Source organism: Quercus robur, chromosome 2, assembly GCF_932294415.1.
Source record: "Quercus robur chromosome 2, dhQueRobu3.1, whole genome shotgun sequence".
Classification (NCBI taxonomy): Eukaryota; Viridiplantae; Streptophyta; class Magnoliopsida; order Fagales; family Fagaceae; genus Quercus; species Quercus robur.
Genome location: NC_065535.1, coordinates 29,926,049 through 29,944,500, shown reverse-complemented (window position 1 = coordinate 29,944,500; position 18,452 = coordinate 29,926,049). Strand labels below are relative to the sequence as shown.

Sequence of the window (18,452 nt, the reverse complement as noted above, 5' to 3'; positions counted from 1 at the left end):
ATCTTTATGGATTATTCAAATGCTAGAGATTAATCTCTTTTATGTCAGATATGTTTTTTTCCACAAACTAGAATTAGTGTAATAAAATCCAGGAAATTGTTACTTTTTGGAGTGGATTAAAATTGGTAACATCTTACATTCAGTGGTCAGAGATACCTGTACTCAAAGTTCAATGCATGAGTACTTTATTTTTTCTTATCATTGTTGGTAATGTGTCTTGCCTCCATCAGAGTGAGTACCAAGGAGGAGTTAGCTCCTGGAACTTTGATATCGAGGATTTAAAAGCACAAGAATCACTGAAGCAACATTCTTTTTAATATTTATCAATTATCAAGTTAATTCATATTGACTGCCGGGAATGAAGTCATTCAATATGCATCAAAGATTTTCATCATTATCGTCATTGCTGCTGCTGCTAATAATAGACTGCAGCTTTACAGAATTTGTCGCATTGATTGTTTTTTCTCCCCCTAATAGGGTTTAAAGAAAATTTAGATGACAAATTGAAGGCTAATCTGGTGCAAATTAAAGGATGATTTTCAGTAACATCAGAACTTGCACTTTTGATTCCTTTTATTGAAGTACCTGAAAAGGGTTCAAGGGATTGGTTCATTGTTTATTAACTGAATATATGTAACATTATGCTGCAGTAACATTTTACTGGTTTATTCATCCAAAAGAAAAAAAAAATTTCATTTTACTGGTTAAATTTTGAAGTAAGCTGTGTACAGAATAGTGACACAGTGCCTTGTTATTAGTGGAAATTATTCAGGTGACAGACTTTATGCCCAACCTCAGGGCTGCGGGGTTTTGGGTTTGCTCTACATGAATTTTTTAGGTCAGTGCCCCCAGATCCCCATGTATGGTTAACGCTGGGGAGTCAAAGAAGGTGATTCCAATTTGACACCCAGAAGTACATGCTCACATTACCCCCATAGATACGTGATAAAATGATGCTAGCAGATAAGGGAAAACGCTTTCCTAAAAAAAGTGGATGTTGGAACCGTGAGGTAGTGGGAGTTGATGGAATGACACTGTCAAAGAATGTTTTCGAACAATGTAATCAGAATTAAATTTACTCATTTAGTTTATAAATCCTGAAGTTATTTTGATTTTAGACCCCCAAAACATTCCATTTCCAAACATTGGAAGTGGATTCCAGCCTAGGTTCACTTGTTTTAAGTCAAAAAGATTTCCGAGGTTTTTGCTTCAATAAAAATGGACGGTTCATGATTGTGGAAATGACTTATTATTTGACCTTAATACACTGCTAGAATTTGGGCAACATCAATCCGGGACATACTATTTGCTTCATTTCAAGTAACCTATGTATGCCATTGGCTTGTTATGAAGTTCAGCTTGGTTTGGTATTCACTGTAGATGGTAGCTTCTGAGTTGGTTGAAGTCACTCACTGTTCGGTCCTCCTTTGCCTGATGCATCAAAGCACATACTCCACAAGGCATTCTTTACTATCTACATTTTCTTTTTTAGCTATTGATCCTAGGGGAGGGAAAACCGGAAAAGGGAGGAACACCTTTTGGCTGCATCTAACAAAAGTTTCGATCTACCAATAAACCGTAATTATAGATCATTGTATCAATTAGGATACAACTTGTAAGATATTTGGTTGAAATGGAGAAAACAGAACTCATCAACAATCAAAGCACAACTAGAACGAATTCTGAATGGGTGCCACATTTTATAAGACATGAATTTCGCATATATTACACACAGTAGCTTTTAAGTTTGATATGGCAATTGTATAACCATCTTCAAAATATGGTACTAGCAATGCAATGGTAGCATAAATGGACATTACCTTGAAATTGATTTTTTGATAGGAAAAGGACTAAGTAGCTTCATCTTAAAACAATAATCTAGACTAACAGCAGCAAAAACAAAAAGGAAAAGATACTCAGACACATATACAGCTCCATCAAAAGCATGTATTTAGTTCCAAAGGTGGTCCGCTGCCCAGCATGGCAAGACCTGCATTGTGAATTCATTTTTTAAATCGGAACCTGAACTACACATTGTCTAAACTCTAGAGTACCAAGTTTTAAAAAATCATACAAGTTCCTTGTACATAAAAGTATATCCATACCTTTAACAAATCCAAATGCTGCAGATGTCCCTGTCTTAAGCTGGATATTGTCCAAGTCCCTTCTTATTGTGTACCGAAAGGTTACTCCAAAAACAATGCGCAGCTGATAAAGTTAATTGTAAGAGGAAGTATGAGTTGAGTACTGCTTTTTTCCTGGGTGAAGGAGATAGGCAACCCTGCAAGGGTGCCAACAAGGGCAGAAATAAAAGCTGCTTTTATGGACTCCACTCTCTCCTCGTTTCTGTCAATTTCTTCGCTTTCTTTCTCCAAAAAAGCATCTCCATCTTTAATTCCATCCACATCTAGCCCTAGAGAGTGCTTTGCTTCTTCAACCATTTCTCCTGCTAATAATATTTGCCTTTGACATTCTGCAATCTTAGCGTGCACAGCATTCAACATTGTTAACAACAAAAAATTGCAGAATAAAAGGAATCAACTCTTTTATGTCACAACAATTAACTACATATGTGGATATATATATATATATATATATATATATTTTTTCCGTGCTTTCCATTTTCTCTCTGCAAGAAAGCTGAATAAATGAATGAGTGTTGGTTATTGAATACAGCGGTTGCTTGCATATGTGTATTTAGTTTCAAAATTAATCAAATATGGCACTCAGATTGATTTAAACTGTTGAGTTTGAAAGGGCGGCCATTCTTGCTACTATATACTTTGTACCTAAAGGCTAAAGCTACGTTGTATGAATTTGGATAGCATGCCCGGTGCCAATGTCTATTATCTTAGATACCGTATTAGGGAATTGGAGAGTGAGTCTTGTACCTATTTGAAGATCCCTGTTGAGTGTTGTTGAATACATTATAGGGTTTTGAAATTTCAATGCAATCTGCTATATCGCCTTTGAGCCTTGAGGCTAAAACCGGTTCAAAGAAACAATTTATTGTCTATGCAATCTGCTATATGGCTTTTGCAGTCTACTGTACCCCGTAGAAGAATATGTATGATAATGTGTTCATGAATAAACTCGTGAACATGAGGCTTGATTTAACTATGTATAATGTTATACTTTAGGGCATACTTGTCTAAAAATTTACTTGTATAGACTTTATATTGGATTTTATTATTTTGTATAGGTTAGTATAATATTAAATTATTCTTTTACAGTTTATTGATGATTTAAAAATCTATTTGTAAATAAAATTCATAGATTTATGAAGAGGTAGAAAATTTAGTCATGATTTTATTACTATATATGGGAAATGAATAAGTTAATCAACTAGCTCATGAACAAGTTCAAGCTTGTTTGACAAGAAAATGAATCAAACTTAAACATATAATCTTATTTAGCAATAAACTCAAGCTCACAAAATTACAGTCATGCCAATTCTATGAGTCTCATATCCATTCTCATTTGAACATGACAAGAGAGGAAGTCAAAATAGACAAAACTCAAAGTAGGTTTAGGGATAATCTGGCTCAAATAGATGACGTCTACCATGTCAAGGTGATGCTCTATCTTTAAGTCATATTGAAAAATGTTATATATATATATATATATAATTTATATTTTTAATTACAGAAAACATTTAGTTTTCATACGATAAACATAGGGTTTTTTCAATAAAAAATATAGATAGCTGTAAATATGGTATATTCAGTAAAAAGAAAAAAAAAGTGTACATATGGTATATTCAACAAAAAAAGAAAAAAAAAAAAAGAAGTGTACATATTGTATAATAAGCATAGTTTCTTAACTCTGCGTATTGTCTTTCACCAAAGCCAATCCCATCTTTTTTGGCGGGTGTTGGAAGTTCAGTCCACAATCTTCCAATGCTTAGCTCCCTTTAGGCAAAGCATATGCACAAAGTACCTAAAGTACCCATAAACTCCCCAACCTCATCTGTTCAAAGCCAGGGACCTCATGGTAAATTCACTAGGAAACTATACAACGGCCATTAACAAACTCAACCTTTTGGCATTTCTCTGTAAAACTAACAACCCATCCCCAAACCGCCAAAATCCAAAATCCAGCGCCCCAAATTCAAATATCCTCCAAACGATCCGCGTGCTTGTTACATCAACCAATCAGAGCTCACCCCTCGGATAATTCAATTCCCTCTCAGTCACTCACACACCTATATATATATAAACCCCTTCCTATTTTCTCTCATTCTCACACAGTCACAACACAAAACCAAATATGAAATATCTCATATGTCTTGAATAATTAGAAATTCCAAAAGCAATGAATGTGAATAATGGTGCGCAACAATATACTCAGTGTCTACCTACTACTGCTGATCAGGATGCCACTGTTGCTGTGACGCCAGTGTGCAGACACCTGTACATCGGTGAAGTACTCCATTACTTTGTGGAAGCTGCAGGGGTCACTAACCAAAACGTTACTGTCAACATCAATCGAGAGCCGATGGAATTGATCATTGAGGCCGTGGTACAGCGTGGGCACAGGGTAAACCGCGAATACTACGCGCGAATAAGAATGGATGACCATGACTACTTACTTGAAAATGCGGGCTGGGATGCTTCTGACGGGGAGATTCATGCCTGGTTTCCTTTTATATCATCATAGTTTCATACTATTAATTCATGGATTTGAATTCTCAGGAGCATCCATCCCTTGTAACTTCTGTAAATGCAAGATCAGGAAACAACTCTCCCTCTCTACAGTTCATATTTTTAGAAAAGAAAATGAAAAACAAAGAAATAAGAATGTAATTTTTTTTTTGGCTTAATTAGTCCAATTACTCTTTGTAAGAAAGCTGGGTAAATGAATGAATGAATAAGCGTTAGATGTTTATGATTGTGCTCTTATTAGATGATGTAAATGTACTTTGAGCAATTTATCTCATTTGAAGTTAGATTCTATAATAATCTAGCATGCGCATGATGTATGTATTGGTTAATAATCGATGAAGGTGTTGATGTTTAATCGGCAAATTTGGTGTTCCCTTAGACTTGTAGATATTAAATTATTCAAGTTGTCATTAAGATTCTTGGACTTATTTACCAACGAATTTGAAGTGTAACGGTTATTAATGGAGTGATTTACATTACGTACTGTTAAATGTACTTGACTGCTTGATGCATTATTTTTCAATAATAAAACTTATTATTTATCTAAAAAAAATTCTTTATCACTGCATATATAACATGAAAAAGGGGCAGGAGAAAGAGCACACTAAAATAAAAATTTTATCATTTTTATTGCAGTTCCAAGCACGGTAAATATTATACGTAATGGAATATATATGGTACGAAATACATACATGTTTTTATTCAGTTTAGGATTTGAAAAAAAATATATATTCTAAAAATATGGGAGAAACTAAGGCAATGAAAATGAGAAGCCATGAACCTGGATTAAGTGACTGAAGCTGGATAGGGAGTGCGTAGGACTTTGAAGCTCAATAGCTGAATCCCCTTCAAGCATATATATATATATATATATATATATATATATATATATATATATATCTAGCACGGTACATGCCAATTTCCAATGCGAATTCCAATTTATTAGCGTATTCATTTTATTTTAATATAATTTCATGAGATGTTATTAACTAATTGAGCACATAATAATATATTTAACCTATAAAAAATATATATATTTAAGATTTTATTTTAAAAAATTTAGCCATGTTTTTAAGGAAAATATATTACAGATTTGTTTAGATACCACTTATTTTGCTGAAAACTGAAAACACTTAAGCAAAATAATTTTAAAACATGAACAGTAGCAAAACACTGTAGAAAATAATTTGCTATGGGTCTTCATTTGTTGGTTAAAATTGCTACAGTGCCATGGGTCCCAGTTTTAAATCGCAAAACGCTGCAAACGTGCTAGGCAAACGCACACCACAAGTGAATGAATGAGATGAGGTTTAGTATAGTAAAAATAAAAAGTATTTATCATCTCATATTTAGTATTATTTGAAATAATTTTATTGTGTTTTTTTTTTTTAAATTTAAAATTTAATGTACATACATATTGTGTAATGTGTATGACAATAAGATGCAATCATTTAAATCGTAGAAAAATATTAATATGTAAAAAAAAATCATGTTATAATTAAAATAAGAAAACGTTGATGTTTAAAGAAAAAAAGAAACATGGAATTAAAAATTTGATTTTGAAAATTTGATTGATGCTTACAAAAAAAAAAAAAAAAAAAAAAAAATCTATTGCCAATGAAAGTATTGAATTCAATTAAGTTTAAATATTAGGATAAAAAAAAAATTAAGTTTAAATACTTTTGCACAAGTTAATAGTTAGTCATACGCCCTCATGTCATTCCCGTGCATCTCTTATATGTATACATTCTCATTTGATCTCGACATGATATCAAGTCCAAAGAATAAATTTAGAGATACATCTAATTGAACACCCAATTTTATAATTTGTTGACTTGTGCAATTCTGTTGTAGATATTTTTTGCTCATTATTGACTATTTCGATCCACCACTTTTCGTAAATCACTCACAATCATACAAGTCAGGAAATTGTGAATGAGTGTAGGAATGGTTGTGTTTGTAATATTGTTACCAAGCCAAATTAGAAAAAAAAAAAAAAAAAAAAGATTCAAGAGGAAATGTAATATTTAAATGGAATGGATATAAAGTATTGAGGCTGATGTAGTGGTCTCTCTATTCCAAGCTAAGTTCACAAGACTAATTCTAATACCACATAAAAAGTCATAATTTTTGCCACAATTATCCTACGTTGCAAATTGTGAATGATTGTTTGTCAAGTTTAATGGACCCACCACTCATAATCTACTACATGAACAGTACTTATGGTAAAAATTGTGGTTTGTTATGTGATCCTAGAATTTTTGAGTTCTCAATCCTCCATTTTATGGCATTTCTTTTGCCAAATATTTAGTTTTTGCAAAAAAAAAAAAAAAAAAAAAAAAAAAAAAAAAAAAAAAACTAAAAAGCCTATGCCTAAAGTTATTTAATTATGCAGTCTTTTTTAATCATACAGTCTCTTTTGAAACTCGATTTTGCTAAAATTGAGTTCTTAGTAAAAATCGAGTTTAGTAAACTCATATTATAATCAAATGGTTGCTCATGTAGATTGTCTAATGTGGTATTTTAAAATTAGGGGGTTGTTTGATAGTGTAACTAGAACAACAGTTTTTAGTGTTTAAACATTACATGTATTTTCACATACTTTTTCGCCCACACATATTTCTAAAAAATACAAACAACGTTACTAGAACAATATTACTAAACACTATCTAAATATCTCACATGGAACTTGAGTTTTGTAAGCTCAAGTTCCATCAAACATTTAAAATTTAAAACTAGGAGAGGCAAGACATAGGTATTTTATGTTTGATGGAACTCGAGTTCCATGCCGCAGAAAATTTTCATTTACAATGCCATATCAGACGGTCATATTAGTGTCCATTTGCTACTTAACTTGGGTTTCAAAATACCCTACATAACTAATAACTCCGGCTATAGGCTTTTGTTTGCAAAAACTGAATATTTAAGAGCATATATTAAGCAGCAAGTACCTAAAATATCCACTAACTCTCCCCCCCCCTCTCGCATCAAAATCAAGACTTCATGGTAAATTCAGTAGGAAACTAAACCTGTAAAACCACCTGAAAGGCCAAAGCCAAAGCCAAAGCCAGAACCCGTACTCTTCTAGTTCGACCTATTCCTCTGTTCCCAACCCAACCCAACCCGCCAAACTAACAAACTCCTCCATTCCATTCCACCCTCTCCCGCCTAAACCATTCTCAAATCTCAACCGTCCTTAATCCAAAATCTAACGGCAGATATTCAAATTTCCCCAAACGATCCCGTTCTGGTTGCACCAACCAATCAGAGCTCAGCTCTTGGCATTTCTCTCTGTAACTAACTATTCATTCCCAAACCGCGCGCCAAAACTAACAAACCCCTCTATCCCACACTATAACCCGCCAAAACCATTCTGAAATCTCAACCGTCCTTAATGTAAAATCCAACGCTCCAAATTCAAATATCCCCAAACTATCCGCGTGCTTGTTACATCAACCAATCAGAGCTCACCTCTTGGATAATTCAATTCACTCACTCACTCACTCACTCACACTCCTACATAAACCTCTTCCCATATTCTCTCATTCTCTCACTCACAGCAAAACTTAACACAAAATCAAATATCTCATATATATATATTTGTTGAACTATTCGAAATTCCAAAAGCAATGAATGTGAATAATTTTACTCCGTGCCTACCTGCTACTTCTGAGGATGGCAGTGTTCCCGTGAAGCCAGTGTGCAAATACACCTACATTGGCTCCGTCCTCCATTTTTTTGTGGAAGCTGCAGGGGCCACTCCACAAAACGTCACCGTCCAAGTCAATCGAGAACGGACGGAATTCATCATTGAGGCCGTGGTACAGCGTGAGCACAGGGCAGACCGCTGTTACTACGCGCGAATACGATTATGGCATACCAATTTCTACAAATATTCATACGAAAACATGGGCTGGGATGTTTCTAACGGGGAGATTCATGTCTGCTTTCCTTTCGAATTCATTGCGTCTCATCCTCAAATTCCTCTACGTAGTCTCCTTTAATTTCTTAAAGGTATCTATCATCATATATAATATATACTTCATACTTGTTAATTCATCACTCATCACACTACTATTAATTGATGATTTGAATTCTCAGGAGCATATCCATCACTTGCAAGATCAGGAAACAACTCTCTCTCTCTCTCTCTCTCTCTACAGTTTATATTTTTAGAAAAGAAAATGAAAAACAATGAAATAAGAATGTAATTCTTTTTTTCTTTTCTTTTTTTGGCTTCATCCAATTACTCTTTGTAAGAAAGCTGAATGAATGATAATGGAATTTGATGATTGTGCTCTTAGATGATGTAAATGTACTTCAAGGATTTTATCTCATGTGAAGTCACACATTATGTCATAATCTAGCATGTGCGTGATGCTAGATGTGTAAGCTACAAATGATATATGTATCGATTAATAATCGGTGAAAGTGTTGATGTTCAATCGGAAAATTTGGTGTTCCCCTAGATTTGTAGATATTAAATTTTATAGGTTGTCATTAAGATTCTTGGAGTAATTTAATTTAAAGTGTAACAACAGCTATCACTAGAGTGATTTATATTGCTGTTAAATCAGTTACTGGCATTGTTAAACGGTTATGGCCTGTTAAGCTAGTGTAATTAGTTGCACAATTAATCAAATAAAGCACTCGATTGATTTAAATTGTTGAGTTTGAAAGATTGGCCATTCTTGATACTGTTTTGTACCTAAAGCTACGTTGTATGAATTTGGATAGCAAGCCCACTGACAATTTCTATTATCTTAGATACCATATTAGGGAATGGGAGAATAAAACTTGTACCTATTTGTAGAACCCTGTTGGGTCTTGTTGAATACATTATAGGATTTTGAAAGATCAATTCAATCTGCTATATATATCGCATTTGAACCTTTCTGTTTCTCGAACCTATGTTTTATTTGCCAACTGCAATATGTTGCAGCTTTTTCATTCGCTTTAGTATCAGTTTGAATTTTAGGAACTGGTAAAAATTTCTATTCAACAAATATCGTGATTTTGTTAAATCAAATTGGCCGCTTGTGCTACTATGATGTGAGACAGTGGGGGTAATGATTAATAACTAGTAGTGTGTGTGTGCATTAGTAAGGTGAGCTTTTTTTTTTTTTTTTTTTTTTTTTGGTGTGTGGCTAAGTATTGCAAAATTTTTCAATAAGTTGATATGAGAAAGAACAACCAATAGTATTCAGAAAGTGAGAGAGTAGTGACGGAACAAATTAGGGTGCAATAAAATATGGAATTGGTGTGCTAGAACAAAATACAAGTATTATATAAGGTTGAGTTTGTTTTGATTGAAAATATTTTTTGGAAGATATTTTCTCCTTTTTTAGGTGTTTAGTTTGACTGTGAAAATATTTTTAACTTGAAAACTATTTTTAGATTGATTGATAATTAACCTCCTTAGAAGCGTAATACAGTTTATGCCTCACAACAAACCCCTCACCACAACTTAATTGACCCATTAAGATACCATGTGAGTTATTGCGACCCACCTTGGCCAATTTCCAATGGCCATTCCGGTTCCTTCTGGATGTTACGACCCAGGAAAGTTTGAATTTAGTGCTAGAGGTTCTCTCATTCTAGTCAACTTCCCATTTTTTTCAGAAGAACCGGTCAAAATTCCGCACCTAGAGTTTTAATTATAGCTATATGTAGGGTTATCACTTATCATATTATGTGGAAACCTTGATCAAATTATCAAAGTACTTGGTTATATAAATTTCAGTTTATATTTTAATGGGTGTGATGAATTTGGCTATGTTTTTTGCTGTTTGTTTTGAATTTGGAATAATGTTGTCTCTTTGATGGCTTTGCCTGCTTAATAAGAAGATACAATAATATTGTCTCTAAAACAATAGAATTTAGTTGGTTCAAATGCCGGCTTAAGACACTGACAATGAGTAAAAATATATTCCTCTGTTCGAAATGGCCGGGATAGGTCATAGCTGTCATAGATCATTGAACCTGGAACAATATTATTGTCTCTTTGCTGGCTTTGCCTTTAGCAACATTCCAACATTATCAAAGGTAGTTTATAATGTTTAGGGATCATCGTGACTGGTATATATTTTGTTGGTAAATTATATGAGCATCCTGTCTAGTTCTTTGGAATTATTAAATCTCATTTATGTTAAGCACGACATCAATTTTCAATTTGATTTTAAGGATTTGTATCAATTGAAATGAATAGAAGCTAGTTATGGCTTTAATTCTCTTAGAATGGAAATTTGATTTTATTTCCTTTTAAATTTCGTAGTTCATTGGAATGTCAAAACTAACATTACTTTGAAAGGAAAGGAAAGGCATTGAAATTCTTAATCTGCCATTGGTATCTTTTGATATGGTTAATTGTTCATGTAATTTTGGTATTGCTCACATCCCCTGCATAAAAATCGATGACTGAGTCATTATATAAGCCCAAAGTCTAGATGAGATCCACCCATTTGATAATTAGGCACTAATCCACAAGCATACACCATTATATAAGCCAAGTTTCAGTTTTGATTCTTCAGCTAGGAGGTAATCATCCCTTGCTGTTTGGTTTGCAATGCTGAAAACTTCACTTGTTTTCTATACTATTTGCTGACTTGTCACCCCTTTGGAATCATGTAATCCTGTAAAAGCCCTTTAGTTTAGCCATCATAATGCTGGGATTCAGCTTTCATACTTTCACTTGTCATGGTACGCTTCTCTGATGGCTATGGTTAATTTTGCAGCTTAAAGATGCAGTGCAACTCTGTAAAGAAATTGCCTTCCAGTAGAAAAGAGGCAATATCACATGTAATACTCATAAACATTAGTTCATTTTGAACTTAAATTTGGTTTACTTGTGGTCATGATGCATTTAGCGGAATATATTTTCTTTTTATCTGTATTTGCTACATATTCAACTGTTTGCATTTCTTAAGAATTCTATTTTGAGGACTCATTGTTTTTGTTTCTGAGTTGTAAGGTGCTTAAACACACCTTACTAAGTTGATAGGTCTGACCAAGTGTTTGCATTCCACAATGACTTGATTTTTTAACTATAATTTCAAGGCTTCTCAGAATACTGTGTTCCCCACCTCGCCTCCTTTCTTTTCTCATTCTGTCCATTTGTGAATGCCTCAACAAAGATGATCCAGTAACTATCAGTGACAACTGCCCCCTATTTGAATATTCTTGCAGCTTTATTACCATTGGGGAATCTTAGGTCTTGTTCGTTGTTTAGGAGTTTCCCTGAGCATGCCCATCCTAAATTCCAAATCCATGAGTAGCCATTAGATCAGAGGAAGAAAGTACATCATATTTTTCTTTAAATGATTATTAAAGACCCTTAATCCAAAGAAAACTGTTGAAAAAGAAAGGAGTAACAATATTTTAACAGAGAAAATTATCTTTATTAGAGTGTAGGGTTTTTCAATTGAGAGGTTTCCCTTGGTTGATGCATGCCAGATACTTCATGTTTCTTATTGGCAGTTTGCTCTTTTATCCTGCTTTAGTCTGTTTTCTAACTATTTATGGGAATTCATAACAATGATTATAGGAACAAGATATGTTACATTTTTTCTTTTCCCTTTTTTTTTTTTCTTTTTTTAAATCTTTGTGGATCATTCAAATGCTAGGGATTAATCTCTTTTATGTCAGATATGTTTTTTTTGCTCAAACTAGAATTAGTGTAATAAAATCCAGGAAATTGTTACTTTTTGGAATGGATAAAAATTGGTAACATCTTACATTCAGTGGTCAGAGATATCTGTACTCAAAATTCAATGCATGAGTACTTTACCTTTTTTTTTCTTATCATTGTTGGTAATGTCCTGTCTTGCCTCCATCAGAGAGAGTACCAAGGAGGAGTTAGCGCCTGGAACTTTGATATTGAGGATTTGAAAGCACAAGAATCACTGAAGCAACATTCTTTTTAATATTTATCAATTATGAAGTTAATTCATATTGACTGCTGGGAATGAAGTCATTCAATATTCATCAAAGATTTTCATCATTATCATCATTGCTGCCGCTGCTAATAATAGACTGCAGCTTTACAGAATTTGTTGCATTAATTGTTTTTCTCCCCCTAATAGGGTTTCGAGATTATTTAGATGACAAATTGAAGGCTAATCTGGTGCAAATTATAGGATGATTTTCAGTAACATTAGAACTTGCACTTCTGATTCTTTTTTTTGGAGGACTGAATAGGGTTCAAGGGCTTGGTTCATTGTTTATTAACTGAATTTATGTAATATTATGGTGCAGTAACATTTTACTGATTTATTCATCCAAAAAAAAAAAAAAAAAATTTACTGGTTAAATTTTGAAGTAAACTGTGTACAGAATAGTGGCATAGTGCCTTATTATTAGTGGAAATTATTCAGGTGACAGACTTTATGCCCAATCTCAGGGCTGCCGGGTTTTGGGTTTATTTTTAAGACTTGGGAGCAACTATGAGTTGGACTGAGCCCTCAGATCCCCGTGTATGGTTAAGGCTGGGGAGTCAAAGAAAGTGATTCCTATTTGACACCCAGAAATTCTTGCTCACCGCACCCTTACATATATGTGACAAAAATTATGGTAGCAGATAATGGAAAATGCTTTTCCTAAAAAAAGTGGACGTTGGAACCGTGAAGTACTGGAAGTTGATGGAATGACACTGTCAAAGAATGTTTCCAACCATGTAATCAGAATTCAATTTACCCATTTGGTTTATAAATTCTTAAGTTATTTTGATTTTTGACCCCCAAAACATTCCATTTCCAAACGCTGGAAGTGGATTCCAACTTCCAAGCCAAGAGGCTAGGTTCAATTGTCTCAAGCCAGAAAGAGTTCAGAGGATTTTGCTACAATAAAAATGGGCAGTTCATGATCGTGGAAATGACTTATTATTTTACTTTAATACATTGCTAGAATTTGGGCAACATCTATCCGGGACATACTATTTGCTACATTTCAAGTAACCTATGTATGCCATTGGCTTATGAAATTCAGCTCAGTTTGCTATTCACTGTAGATGGTAGTGAGAGTTGGTTGAAGTCACTCACTGTTCAGTCCTTTGCCTGATGCATCAAAGCACTTAAGCACGTACTCCACAAGGCATTCTTTACTATCTACATTTTCTTTTTCAGTTATTGATTTGATCCTCAATCAAAAGGGGAAGGAAAACCGGAAAAGAGAGGAACACCTTTTGGCTGCATCTAACAAAAGTTTCGATCTAGCAATAAACTGTAATTATAGATCATTGTATCACTTAGGATCCAACTTGTGAGATATTTGGTTGAATTGGAGAAAACAGAACTCATCAACAATCAAAAGCACAACTACAGCGAATTCTGAATGGGTGCCACATTTTATAAGACACGAATTTCGCATATATTACATATTATAGCTTTTAAGTTTGATATAGCAATTGTATAACCATCTTCAAAATATGGTATCTAGCATATATGGACATTACCTTGAAATTGAATTTTTGATAGGAAAAGGACTAAGTAGCTTCATCTTAAAACAATAATCTAGACCAACAGAAGCAAAAACAAAAAGGAAAAGATTCTCAGACACATATACAGCTCCATCAAAAGCATGTGATAAGAAGCTTCCAGTATTTAGTTCCAAAGGTGGTCCACTACCCAGCATGGCAAGACCTGCATTGTGAATTCATTTTTTAAATCAGAACCTGAACTACCTGGTGTCTAAACTCTTTAGTATCAAGTTTTGAAAAATCATACAAGTTCCTTTTACTCAAAACTATATACATACCTTTAACAAATCCAAAAGCTGCAGATGTCCCTGTCTTAAGCTGGCTATTGTCCAAGTCCCTTCTTATTGTGTATCGAAATGTTACTCCAAACAGTGCGCAGCTGATAAAGTTAATTGTAAGAGGAAGTATGAGTTCTGAACTGCTTGTTGCTTGGGTTAAAGAGATGGGCAGGCCCGCAAGGGTGCCAACAAGTGCAGAAATCAAAGCTGCTTTTACGGACTCCACTCTCTCCTCATTTCTGTCAATTTCTTCGCTTTCTTTCTCCAAAAAAGCATCTCCATCTTCAATTCCATCCACATTTAGCCCTAGTGAGCGCTTTGCTTCTTCAACCATTTCTCCTGCTTCTAATATTTGCCTTTGACATTCTGCAACCTTAGTGTGCACCGCATTGAAAACCATTAGCAACAAGAAGCATCTCAATAACTCAAATCAAGGAATCAAACAAAGAGCTGTCAAAGAAAGTAGGTAGTTTGTTAGATTGAAGTTTGCCACATTCCCTACACCTGCTTATGGTGCAAGAAGGGACAAATCCCCATGAAACAAAATGTATGTGTTTATGATGATAGACCAAGATCATATTGTTTCAGAACCATCTACTTACAATCGTCTTTTCAGAAGAAATTTCAAAACTGTTCCATCTTCACCTCACAACAAATTTAACTACAAAGACAAACTAAATGTCAAAAGAGCAGTCCTAATTCTTCAAAAGCATAAAATTGCAATGAAAACCTCTTCTAGACCTTATATATGCAAACAAACTCAAACAATTTCATTCACTGTCCAATGCTCTTTACATGTAGATTTTAGTTTTACTACCACAACCACAAGACACCCACAACAATGTCAAAGTTGAATTTGCACTTAGCACCATCCAGACTGGTTTTCGAATCTGTCCAATTTACAACATAAAACACAACAAATTGTCTAGAATCAAAATTGCCCACATAATGAAATCATCCAAAACGTCCAATTCTCACATCAGTAGTCATTACTTCAACTTAATGAAATAATTACATGACACATTGTCTAAATCAAAATTACCCACATAATGAAATCATCCAAAATGTCCATTTCTCACATCATTTGTCATTACTTCAACATAATGAAACAATAACAAGCCCTCCAATAATTAAAACAATGAAGCATAATAAGACTAGCAAGTAACAGACCTCAGAAGCTTGGCTCTCAAGCTGGTTAATGTAATCCCTCATCTGCTTCGCTTCAAGTTCTTGTTTTTCAATCTCTGCTAGCTCTTTCTTGGCCATCTCTACCCTCTGTGACGCCTTGTCCAACCCATCAAGCAAAACCCTGTTCTCTTCTCTGTTCAACAGCTCCCCTACTTGCTTGTCCACCATACCAGCCAGTGCATCCTTCAGATTTCCACCGCTACCTTCTCTCTGGCCCGAGTTGTTGCATTTCACTATTAGGATTCGAGGCCTTGAACTTGAACAGGCTCTGCGAGAGATTGGAGATGTGATAGGAAGCGTTACTGGGGAAAGAGTTTTGGGGTTTGGAAAAGGAACCAAAGTGAGCTTGATTGTGGTGGGCATGGCGTTCAAGTTCAACCAATGCCTTTGTTTATCCTTTACTCCTTTTAACGGTTTGGAGTGTATATTTCGGCCAGAAAGATAGTCAAACTTAAAATTTGAACCTTTTTATTTATTTATTTTTGTTTCAATATGTTTTCAAATGATAAAAGTTAGAGTTGAAAATCTGATTTCAAGTTATAATTTCAGTTGATTTTTCATATATGTGTAATAATTAATAATAGAATGTATGTAATAAAGGAACTGTTAAAAAAAAATGATATATATATATATATATATATTTATATATATATTTTGATGGGAAAGATAGATATTTTATTTGTTAGTAATTCACAATCCCCCAAACTATAAAATAGACCTATGTCCTCTCTTAAATATTGGAATTATGCAAATACCCCCTACCATCCACTTTGCTATTATAAATATCTAGAAAAATCTTTTAATTCCTTAAAATTCCACACCAAAGTTACTAAAATACAATTCTCATGATTGATACTAGTCTTGGCTTTCAAGATATCTTTCGCTACACAAAGCTCATACATCAAATCTATATATTAACAAAAAAAGCTTATATAAAATCCAATTAGATTTTAATTGGATTTTTAATTTTGTGACACGTGTCTCATTTGATTTTTAATTTTATACCAAGTGAATTATTGAGTATAAAAATTGAAAAATCCAAATCTAATTAGATTCTAAATTGGATTTCAATTTTTCGTCATATGTCCTTCTAAGATTTTAATCTTTGTGGCAAATGAATTATTGGGTGAAAAACTAAAGAATCTAAAACCAATTAAATTCTAAATTATATATATATATATAATGAGAAACCATTACATGTTTTAAAAATGTATAGTTCAAAAAAAGTGTAAACTAATACCATGTATAATTTGAACTTTTTCTAAAAAAGAATGTATAATTTGAACTATATAATTATTATTGTTTTTAATGTATCCGTGCATATGAATGGAGCTACACAGTAGTTCATATAATGTACGAAACATTTTATTTATTGTGTAATTCAATCTAAATTGACTAAAATGATTATGTCAAGGATTAGAGGATCATATCCACCAAAAACTCATGATCAATCTAGACACCTAAGATCTCCATTTTATTCAAACATAGGATCATTTTTAGACAAATATCTCGAACTGAAGTTCCCTTAATCATCTTAGCATTCAAAGGCTCACGTCTTACCTAGCAGCATGGACTTGTTCACCAAACATCTCCTTCCTTTAGACTCAACATGATGTCTAAGTCAGTACTATCCCTTAAGCATTAGCATCAGGTCTACTAACTGCTAAATTTTTAGCATTTAACACACCAAACACAAAAAATCACTTCATGAGACATGAACGTTCTAACAATAGAATCGTACGGATCTGTTGCATGCAATTTTGGTAATGACATGGGAGTTTAATGAAAAATTTGAATCGTACGGATAAATATGCTATTAATATTTTAGATTTTTTTATTCATACTTTTTTCTCTCTCTGCTGTTTGTTGACTGATAGGGCATTACTCAAATTTGCTCTCTCCTATGGACGTTGGGACTTGGGAACAAAAAGAAATAATAATAAACAGAATTAAAAAATATATATTTAAATAAAGTGGTGAAAGAATAGAAGGTATGATATAGGGTTTATTATAAAGTGATGTGTTAAAATAGATATAATAACTTGTTAATGTGTTAAAATAACATTTTTTAGAACATCTAATGCTAATGCTCTAATTCTATCATTGGGAATTGATGCCAACATATAGCACTTTGTCGTCTCTTTGGACTTTTGCTAACGATCATATCATAGTTGATCCTCTAAGGTTGCATCATGTGTAGGAAAATCTGGATAATGGTAATTTAGCACATATTTGTGTCCTTGAGCTACGAGCACTATGTTCAGATTCCTATTCCAATCAAGCTAATTTTAATTATTAATTATGTTAAAATTTAATTTGAGAGGACATATAAGGAATAAATTGACTCAATTTTGAAGGTTAAAGGACTAAATTGACACACCCAATAGTTGAAGGACTAGATTAAACTTTTTCAATAATTGAAGGATCAAATTAGTAATTTGTCCTTATTTTTATAATTAATTATAGCACATCACATTACATTGTGAAAATATTTGGTTTGGTAGACACGTGGAAGAAATAAGCAAAATATTAGGTTTTTTTTTTTTGGTTAGAGATTAAATTTTATAAGGATGTGGTATTAAACTTAAGTTTTATACTCTCTAATTCCAATTTGCCATATCATCTTATTATATGTTAAAGAATAGGCATAACTATATCCAATCAATTATAAAACTCATTTTGAAAATCCAACCCAACTAAGAGTTTATTGAGATGTTGATGTAACAATCTCTTATTGGATTGTGTAAAATATGGATTTTACACTTTATCCTTACCAAATTCAGACTCTTTTTGTTATTAGTAATTAGATAGTTGGGTAAGGAATATTTGAACACTAGACCTCTTCGTTGG

The 18,452-nt window shown here is 33.3% G+C and overlaps 1 protein-coding gene and 1 pseudogene across 1 annotated transcript; both read right to left on the bottom strand.

The window, feature by feature from the left end:
- Nucleotides 1-1,809: 1,809 nt before the first annotated feature.
- On the bottom strand, nucleotides 1,810-2,504 carry LOC126697343 (uncharacterized; annotated as a pseudogene).
- Nucleotides 2,505-13,983: 11,479 nt separating this feature from the next.
- Nucleotides 13,984-16,043, bottom strand: LOC126713259 (uncharacterized). The gene is made up of 3 exons (XM_050412964.1): nucleotides 15,585-16,043; nucleotides 14,415-14,787; nucleotides 13,984-14,299 (listed from the first exon to the last, which is right to left on the bottom strand). The coding sequence occupies exons 1-3, from the start codon at nucleotides 15,963-15,965 to the stop codon at nucleotides 14,109-14,111; spliced, it is 945 nt and encodes a 314-aa protein (XP_050268921.1). The 5' UTR covers nucleotides 15,966-16,043; the 3' UTR covers nucleotides 13,984-14,108.
- Between the last annotated feature and the right edge of the window lie 2,409 nt (nucleotides 16,044-18,452).